The 9,866-nt window shown below is 38.9% G+C and overlaps 1 protein-coding gene across 5 annotated transcripts; it reads left to right on the forward strand.

Moving 5' to 3' along the window:
• The first annotated feature begins 259 nt into the window (after positions 1–259).
• dennd11 (DENN domain containing 11) lies at positions 260–9,837 on the forward strand. 5 transcript variants are annotated; one of them, XR_007144637.1, is made up of 11 exons: positions 260–877; positions 2,055–2,154; positions 2,274–2,432; positions 3,872–4,019; positions 4,309–4,447; positions 4,688–4,819; positions 5,184–5,334; positions 5,574–5,642; positions 7,403–7,594; positions 7,752–7,854; positions 8,026–9,837. XR_007144637.1 is itself a non-coding variant. In XM_027161340.2 (10 exons), exons 1-10 carry the CDS (start codon positions 505–507, stop codon positions 7,762–7,764), a joined length of 1,476 nt encoding a protein of 491 aa, XP_027017141.2. In that variant the 5' UTR covers positions 260–504; the 3' UTR covers positions 7,765–9,837. The 5 variants fall into 5 exon arrangements, 4 of the variants coding, with proteins under 4 accessions (XP_027017141.2, XP_027017140.2, XP_027017139.2 ...); XM_027161340.2 differs by having other exon boundaries at positions 7,752–9,837; XM_027161339.2 differs by lacking the exon at positions 7,752–7,854 and having other exon boundaries at positions 8,022–9,837.
• Positions 9,838–9,866: the final 29 nt, after the last annotated feature.

The raw sequence follows: 9,866 nt of genomic DNA on the forward strand, positions 1-9,866 counted from the left end.
ATTACATAACGCTGAAAGACCTGAAAGACTGTTCTTGAAGACCATATTGAAGACTGTTGTTCATGAACATTGTGCATCCTATTTGTTACAGGTAAACACACAGGGACAATTTCACCTGTAGTTTTTTCATCTAACATTCAAAATGTATAAGTGGGAGATTTAATAGCAGTTATAATTAACTCTATCAATTTACTAAATATAGTTGATATAGTCCCTCTGGTTTTCATCCTATATATATAGACAGAGAAGCAGAGAGAGAATTAGAGAGAGGGCGAGTGCAGACGTATCACGTGAGCGGAAGTGTGTGACGTCATCAAAACAGTGTCGTCTCCCAGTCGTGTCCGGTTTCTCCGTCTCACTCCGTGTATATTTTAAACGTGTCAAGCTGCAGACATGTTTGATTTCATAATTCATTGGGTGTTTTACTTTGAGAGAACCAATTAAGGCCGTCAACACCGTCGACACGACGTTAGTTCTCGACTCTCGGTCAGTAGTGAAGGTGTGATGATGGTGGAGCAGTCAGACCGAGCTCCGCTGCTCGACTGGGAGGAGGAGGTCGCGCGGGCCGAACAGACCCCCGCCGGACCTGCTGCTCAGAGCGGCGACACAGAACCAACGGCCCGCGGACCACCGGGCAAAACTGCTACGAGTAACATCTGGAGCGCGAGCGCGGGTGGTGCAGGTAGTGTAACAGCTGTTAAAGGCAGGGGAATCAGCACGCGCCCTGGGCCGGAGGGGGATGCTTATGCTTCAGGCACAGATGAGGAAGGAGATTGTGCCTTCCCTGGAACCTCCATCAAAACTCGTGCAGTCCCGGGCTGGGAAGAGAAAGACCAAATTGTTTCAGTGTTTGTGGTGACCTTTGACACGAGATCAGGTGAGAAGGAATAGTTTTACAGCACAGCAGAGCTTCAGAGGCTCATTCGCTAATATTCCATCTGTTTGAGTGTGGACATTATATACCTTGTATGTATATACCTAGCATTGATTAAACATTAATTAATTCATTAATTCATACAGTTATTCAATTCACACCACAAGAAAGTGAAAATTGCTTCTTTAGTGTATAACTCATCTTGCTGACTAATACACACTGCTGGACTTCTGCTTTCTTTGCTATACAAATTTGGCTGCATACATGACACATTGTTTGGGAATGACTAACGCTTTAATGTTATTCATTCATTCAATTTCAGTAACCACTTTATCCTGGTTATAGTAACTGGGAACACTGCGTGCGAAGCCGATACACACTCAGGATGGAACACCAGTCCACCATAGGGCACCATGCGGAGACAGTTTAACACACTCATTCACACCTAGATGCAGTCAGAGCAAGCAGTACCAATTATGTGCATGTTTGGGGGAAATGGGCGAAAACCAGAGAGCGCTGATGAAAACCCATAGTGACTTAGGGAAATCATGTAGAACTCCATACAGACAGTAACTCGAGCTCAGGATTGAACCAGGGCCCCTGAAACCATGAGGCAACTCCAGTATCCACTGAGTCACCATGCTGCTTTTATGCTGCTAATCTAATCTGTTATGAGTCCATTCACAAATCACTGAATTCTGCTGTGAGAATCGTGGAATTTTCGAACTAAACGTAGACTGTTATCTCCGCCAGCTTTTTTCAATCATATCAAAGCATAAATTGAATATACTGCAATCAATTTCAGATCTCTACAAACAAATCCCAAAGTGGCAATTATGAATTTCCTGTGAACTCAAACCAGACCTCACTTTTTTTTTATTCCCTATTTATAATATATGTGCAGCTTACTTATGAAATGCTTGTAAATCCATATCTTTAATGTCTCAGCATATTTTTTTTGTTTGTTTTCCTGACATCTAGATTCACAGAAATGTTAGTTACTTGTTATTGCTGAGCTCCTACACTGCTACAGCATGTCAGGATAGTGAAAAAGACTACATAATGAATCATAGTTCAATTCTATATATTTAACAAATAGCAATTTGTAAAAGAAATGAATATAACAAAAGAGGAAATTGTGAGTTTCAATAATCATGGTTTTTAAACTTGTCATGGACAGGAAACATTGTAGAGTGGTGCTTACCTCAGGATGTCAACCTGGATGGTGTGGAATTCAAGTCGATGGCCAGCGGATCTCATCGAATTGCAAATGATTTCATGTAAGAATTTATTTTTAGATATTAAATGAAGTGGTATAATAGTTTACATTGGAGTTCGATTTGGCATGATGTGCCTTACTCTACATTTACAGTAGAATGCTTGTTTTGACCGTTTCTAGATATTTTCGAAAAGGCTCTTTCTTTGGGCTGGCATGCTTCGCCAATATGCCTGTGGAGAGTAAGCTGGAGAGGGGGGCTCGAATGAAATCTGTCGGCATCCTGTCACCATCATACACGCTGCTCTACCGCTACATGCACTTTTTAGAGAACCAGGTCAAGTAAGTGATTTTGATCCCCATATTGTATATCGCCCTATAAAGGGAATATAAAAGAAGCTATGACTTGGGGCTGTTTTCAGACATCAATGTATATCAATGTATACCAAGTTTGGTTGGTTATCTTTCTGATATTTACATTTAGTCAGTGCTCTGCATGTTATCTGACTAATCTTCTCTTCACACTGACACTTTTACGTCCTTTTTTTCTTCCTCCTTCTTTTTCTATATCTTTAACACTGGTGGTCAAGATTTTTTTTCATATTTTAAGCTTTATTCCATTTTTATTAATTCCCTTTATATTTGGCTGGTTTATTTGGTTATTGGGTGGCTTATCATTTGAGCTTTTGCTCTAAAGTCTAGAGATCAGTAGTTAGAATTTTGATGATGACAGCCATCCATAGCAGGAATTTGCTGAGATCTCTGGGATAAGGGATCTCATACTCTGCCTACATGATAGCCTTCAGCCTCCCTGGGAACTGTTATATGATATGGTAGAGCTAACTGTTGGTTGAGAAAATACTTTGATCATACAGTTATAATTACATGGACATGGCATGTATTGGATAAGTATCTAGTCTAAGACAACAGGTGAAGGTGCATTAAACATAAAAGACTTAAAAAGACCAGATTCCTGTGTGTATGTGTGTGTATATATATATATATATATATATATAATATGTATGTAATTTGAATTCAGCCTTATATGTAATTTGCACCATTTCTTCTTGATTTAATCTAATCTATCCTTCAGGCTGTGTGTGCTGGAGCTACATCGAGCCATGCTATTACTCTTTCTGTAAATGTGTTCTTTAGGGCACTTTACTCTTTACTGACCGTTAAATCCTACATACACTCATGGACCTCTTTATTGGGAACACTATAATAAAATTCAAAACATTGTTATGGCATGGATTCTGGGTCAAGGTTAGATTCTGGTCAATGTTCATATGATTGCATCATGCAATATATGCAGATATTTCAGATGCAATATCATGCTGTGAGTCTCCTGTTCTACAGAATTCAGACCTTTGAACATGGAACCTGTGATGTTCATGAAACCAGATTGAGGCGACAGATGCACATCATCAGCAACAACACATAAATAGGCATTCGAGTGACGATTGATCGGTATAAGTGTGCCAAGAAAAAAATTCCCCACACCATTATAACACCTCCACCAGCTAGGACTGTAGACACAAGGCAGGACTGTTGCAAAATTCTGCCTCTATCATCTGTCCCTGCAGAAACTGAGATTTATCAGACCAGGCTACATTTGTCCAGTCAAGTGACCAGTTTTGGTGAGCCTGTGTCCACTGCAGCTTCAGCAGTAAATGTTCAGATGTTCCTAATAAAGGGCTCTCTGATTGTATTTAGTTCATGTCATACTTGTTTCAGCTTGAGGAGACTCTGTGAATGTCAATGCAACTGTTCGACTATAGGCACCAGCTGCAGTGTCCGGGCCAGTATTCACCACTGGAGGCATTTTACGAGGATAAGAAAGCTGTGCTTCCGTCTGGAGGTAACGGTCTGGTCACGGTCTGCCCGACCAGTACCATGGTAAACCGCTGCATGCATCCAGAGATGAAGGTGAGAGCAAGTAGAACCATGTACTACTAAAATATTAAATTTGTCTCTTGTTTGTTTTTATTTTATTTTATCTGCTCTTTATCTGTTTTTGCTCTGCTAAACAGAGACATGTATTAATAGAATAGGACACCATGTCTGCGGTTTCATGTGGATGCTTTGTCCATGTCTATGATCATATTGTCCTTAAGTCCAACTCAGTGTCAATGTCCACGCTATCCATTGTCTTTTCAGTAATTTTGAATAGCATTGAGTAGCAGATGAATCATGATTGTTGTTTATTTCCCGTTAGATCACACATCCTGCTGGATGCATGTCTCAGTTCATCCGTTTCTTTGGAGAGCAGATCATGGTGTTGTGGAAGTTTGCCTTGTTAAGAAAGCGTATTCTTATCTTTTCTCCTCCACCTGTTGGCGTGGTCTGTTACCGAGGTGAGACTCATTCAGAGGCTTAAGACGCAGTATCATACATTTATATGTTTGAATGTGTGTTTATGATCCACGTATGCTAATGTTTGACATTAAAAAATAAAAACGGCCTTATTCTTCTTATTAATTTATACCAGCTTTTATAACATTTATAATAGCTGGGTCAATTTTGATCCTGCCAGTTTCTTTACAATGCTTTGTGATTTGCGTTCTTCCTTTTCCTTCTCTCCTGACGGTTTTCAGTGTACTGCTGTTGCTCCCTTGCTAATGTGTCCATACCTGGGATTGGTGGCTCCGTACCAGAGTTCCGCCCCTTCTTCTATATCAATGTTGCTGACATCACAGCTCTGGAGAAGGAATTGTCCTACGTGGCTTGTGAGTACCTTTTTTATAAACTGCTGCCAGGGTTTCCTTTTAAAATAAACATGATGAAATTGTGAGTGGTTACACAACCGCTGCATGACTCAATCATGAACAAGCTTTCCTTTATGAGTCTATTTCCTGGTATTGGAACAATTAGTTTTATAAGCTGTTTAAAAATTGATTGAAAGGCACATTATTCATTATTTCACATTAGTACTAAAGTTGTATTGGTTGACAAATGTGTGTCTGCGTGTCTCTGTGTCTGTGTGTGCGCCTGCGTGTGTGCGCCTGCGTGTGTGTGTCTCTCTCTGCGTGTGTGTGTCTCTCTCTGTTTGCGTGTGTGTGTCTCTGTCTGTGTGTCTCTGTCTGTGTGTAGGCACTACAGAGAAGATTTTTGAAGAAAAGAAGGAGCTTTATGATGTCTACATTGACAACCAGAATGTGAAGACACACAGAGAGAGCCTGCAGCCTCTGCTGCGAATTAACAATGCTGACAGGGAGAAGTATCGCAAACTCAGTGAACAGAGGTACTGAGAAGACTGCTGTTACTCTAGACATATTAAAAAGAATCCATATTTATTTACATATCCAGTTTTTTTCAGAGGAAATAAGTATCTTAATATTTCTGCTTAAGGAAGATGTACTTCTGCAGTGTATATACATTACACAGTTTCCTCCTTATGTGTAATGACGTGCTTAGTCATTTAATTGAGGTAACACGTCAGATTGTTGTGATTGTGTTGACGTCATGAAAACGTCTCCGCAGGCAGTTGTTGCTGTATTCCCAGGAGGTTGACGGTGACTGCACCTCTAGTGAGGAAGACCTCTTCATTCTGTGAGTAGTAGATTTGTTTTGTTTGCTATCATATAAGCTCATGTTTCCAACTAAGCACCAGATAGTCCAGGTTTTTGTTCCAACAATCAGGAGTACTGAATACCTACTACATGTGTGTTATGTGCCGATTCAGAGCAAAAATCTGACCTGGGGTTCATGAGGAATGGGCAGAGAAGTATTATTTTTGGCTGTGCTCCAATGCTTAAAAGTCTATTATGTTTATTTCCTATTATAAGATTGCTGTGTTCCAAATCCAAAACTCTTAAACCTATTTCTGTACTTAATAGTATAAATGTTTTGTTCTGAAAAAAAAAAGGGATCATTTCACCAAAAAAATCAGATCAAGTTTGAATGAGCATATTATAATGTAATGTATAGAAATAATCTTATAATAGAAAATACTAGTATAGATCAGAGTGTATTCAGGAGGTTTCCCATCAGAAAGATGATGTTTTGCAGTGTAAAGATGAAATTCACTGAAACGAGGAAAATCTCATTCCTCTTATTTATTACGGAGAACTTATAAAAGATTAGGTTTCTTATACAGGTTTATTGTCTTGCTTTGTCCCCAGGCTAGCTTACATACAACCATATCAAATATGAAATTATGGACAAATCCTCTTATTACTATTCACTCTTTTATGGTTCGAAAACAGACCTCTCGGAATAAGTAGTTTGTACAGCGTAATGTTCAAGTATTTGTATTGTCAGTATATTCATAGGAACGGTCAAAGCCACATGTCTCTCCTCAGGTTACATTTTGAAAACGTTACAACTGTTTGTATACAAGTTACATATAGCTATAGAAATTTGGAAGCATAACCCATTTACCCGTAGAAACGCACATAATTCGACACTGCTAGCTTTAGCAGAATGTAATAAATATTTAAAATGTTGAAAAAAGAAATCAAACAACATGGGCTAGTTACAAATAAATTTGTAAGGTGTCTTTTCCATCTTCAAACACTTGTACAGCACCTGGTAGCCCTGCCCCTCTTTCTCTATGTAAGCAAAGCTGCGAGCACCGAGTGCATGGAGTGTCCAATATTCTCTAGTTGAATACTGTTCTTTAAATGCACTTCTTCTTGTTGGGATTTCCAGTGTGAACACACTACTCACACTACTTATGCTACTAAATCACATGGAATAGTGCACACGTATATTATCTGGGATGCATTAAATGTTGATCTGCCCAGATTTACAGTTAGACATGCTTTTCAGTTGGTCAGGTCTAAACAGGTACAGCTTTTATTCTGCATTAAATGGAAATATGAAGTATGTTTTCCCCAAATCATCTGTTCTAGCTGTTCCCTAATGGCATCAGTGTGACTGGGCATTAACTTATTTATCTTATTTATGTTTTAGTGTCGAGGCCCTTAAAACTATTACGGGATTATTGTTGTTGTTTTGATTCTTTTAATTAATTGTTCCTCATTTGAACAGATATTTGATCTTGTTTTATCTATTAAAGATTTTTAAGGCTGAAGATACAGTCATATTAAAATGTATTGTATGTATTGTGATGTAGGCTGTAGGGACCTCACAAGAATTCAAACTGGGCTGATTAGTTGACTAACATGATGTGAATGGACCAGTGAAGGCCCATTAAGGAATACTTTACCCAAGTATAATAATATGGCTCACAGAAAAGGAAAGCTATTGGATGCCAATTAGCATGATTTTATTTTTCCATCATGCTAACTGACTGCAAGTGTTTAAGTAGACAGTATATAACTATTTTGCTTGTTCCCCCATGCTAGGTTCTTTATGGAGCAGAACAACCGTATCTTTCAAACTCTGCTAGAGGTTGCAGGGAGTTCAGATCCCACCCTGACTCCTGAGCATGTGCGTGCTATGGGCTTGGATCCACAGGCGGACCGTGGCTTCCTTGTGGATCTGCTGGAGGTCTATGGCATTGATGTCATGCTGGTTATCGACAATCCATGCTGCCCGTAAGGCCAGAGAGATTTCTCTCTCACTTTCTTCATCTATGTCTCACTTATCACTAATGCTCTCTCTGGATCCGTAAGCCTTGCTTGGCTGGAACACACTGCCTGACTCCCTCCTTTCCTCTTTGTCTTTCTCTTTTTCTTGGCCTGGGTGTCTCAGGAGCCAGTACTGACCCCTGGCCTCACCGCTGGAGCAAAATGATACAGCCTCTTCAGGCTCTGATACACTGCTGCCTTCACGCCCCTGACGTCTTTCTGCTTATGTATGTCTGTGTGTTTGTGTGTTTTCTCAGTATCTTGACAGCTACCTGTGGGTTTCTTCCCTAACTGCACCTACTCTAATGTCCTGAAAAATGAAAAAAAAACTGATCTCTGTGCCTATTTGTTACTGCTTGATTTGTGGACCTCAATTGTGACTCTTTTCTTCTAGCCAGTGCTGTTTTTGAGACCTGATGTAATGGCCCTGTTTGGGTCTTCAGTGTGCTTCATCTGAGCCCCACAGACTTAAAGTAAAGAAATGGAAACACATTCAACCTTCTGTCCAGATGGTTTTCTTGCTGGTGAAGGAGGGTGACTGAAAGCCAATGAGCCACTTCATGGTTATACAACGGTTTCTGCAGATAAAAGGTTCATGACCGGAACCATTTAATTGGACCACATTCCCTGCAGTGTTTATTAAGTTGAATCCAGCTGAATTCAAATTTTATTTTCCAAAAACAAAATGGACATTCTCTCACAATGGACTCTCTGTCTCCCACTGTTTGTTGTTTTTTTTTTTTGTCAAACTTTATGCCTACACCTAATGACTGGATAAGTAACAAAGGAAGAAGTGAAGTATTTAGAGTGCTACTAAATCTTTTTAGAATTCATCATTTAAAAATTCTGGTCTCCAGAGTGATGATGGGTCTGGAATGTCAATTCATGATTAAAGACTTCAGATATAATCCTTCAGTTATGATCATGGACCACATTGGATTCAATGCAAATTCTGTTGATTCTGAATCACTGTAATTTGAAGAGCAGGGCTGGAAAACCTGCAACATCTGGAGATGTCTGGCATTGGTTTTGGCCAACTAAATGAATTGAAGGTTGTGTTTTTGCCCTTGGTTTAAATGTTGCATTATAGTTTTATACACCAGGAGTCTGTGCACTAAAAGATAAGTAACTTATTTGGACTGCTTCTATAATATAGATACAGTAGGCACGAATGCTAACACCACAGACAGGGGTGTGTGTGTATATGTATGTTTATATATATATATATATATATACACATACATACATACATATATGTACATATATGTATTTGTGCTGAATACATTCCTCATTCTTGGTGTTGATTGCAAGTTTGAAGCACATTTGATAAACACGAATATATGAAAAATATGAATGTGATTCTATCAGTGAATGCTGTATTGTTCAATAACGTTTTGTAGACTTTTTTTCTGTGTAAGCTGGGTTTGCATTTGCAACGAGCAATTATTTGACTCAATTACTTTTTAACCAAACTAAATCACATGGCCATTCTGGTATACCGGCAAAGTCAGCTGCTGCTCCTTAAACGAATTTATTCATTCAGCACCAGTTAATAGATTGCATTCAGTTCACACTACATTAATTGTAACCCATGACTTGTACAAGGAAGAGTATCTTGCACTTACGAAATCTGTTCTGGTGTTTAGGGCCTGTGGAACTTTACATGCAACAAATCCTACTGTCTTAAATCCAGTACTACAGATTTGTGTTCAATCCACATACCAGGCTGACTGCAAGACATTTCTGTGAATGAGTGCAGGCGCTCGTTGTTTGACTGGGACACAAGAATGCTTTTACTATTAAACTCGAAAGATTTTACCAGTAAATGAACACATACTCTGTCCTACATGCCCATAGAGGTTATATGGTGAAATTGCTGATGATTTTTAAAATATATATATCATGTATTAGCTATTCTTTTCCTCATAATTAATAATTTATAAACCGAGTTAAGTTGATCTTGAGATAGTGTACAGTAATGATTGTGTATGAATCAACTGTGTAAGAATTCTTAAACAAATAGGTGTTGACTAAGCATTAAAATGTCATTAATGCATACAGATTGGAGAAATGTTCAGCTCCATTTAACTGCCGTCTGTAGTCATTTAACACATTGTTTTCCATCCTGCTGCATGTGGGTGGTTTTCTTTCTTTTTTTTGGTCTAAACACACTTTTTACTGCCATCTTGAAATAAACTCTCTTCACCGACTCTGATGGTTTGTGTTCAAGATTAAAATG

Source organism: Tachysurus fulvidraco, chromosome 13, assembly GCF_022655615.1.
Source record: "Tachysurus fulvidraco isolate hzauxx_2018 chromosome 13, HZAU_PFXX_2.0, whole genome shotgun sequence".
In the NCBI taxonomy this organism is placed as follows: Eukaryota; Metazoa; Chordata; class Actinopteri; order Siluriformes; family Bagridae; genus Tachysurus; species Tachysurus fulvidraco.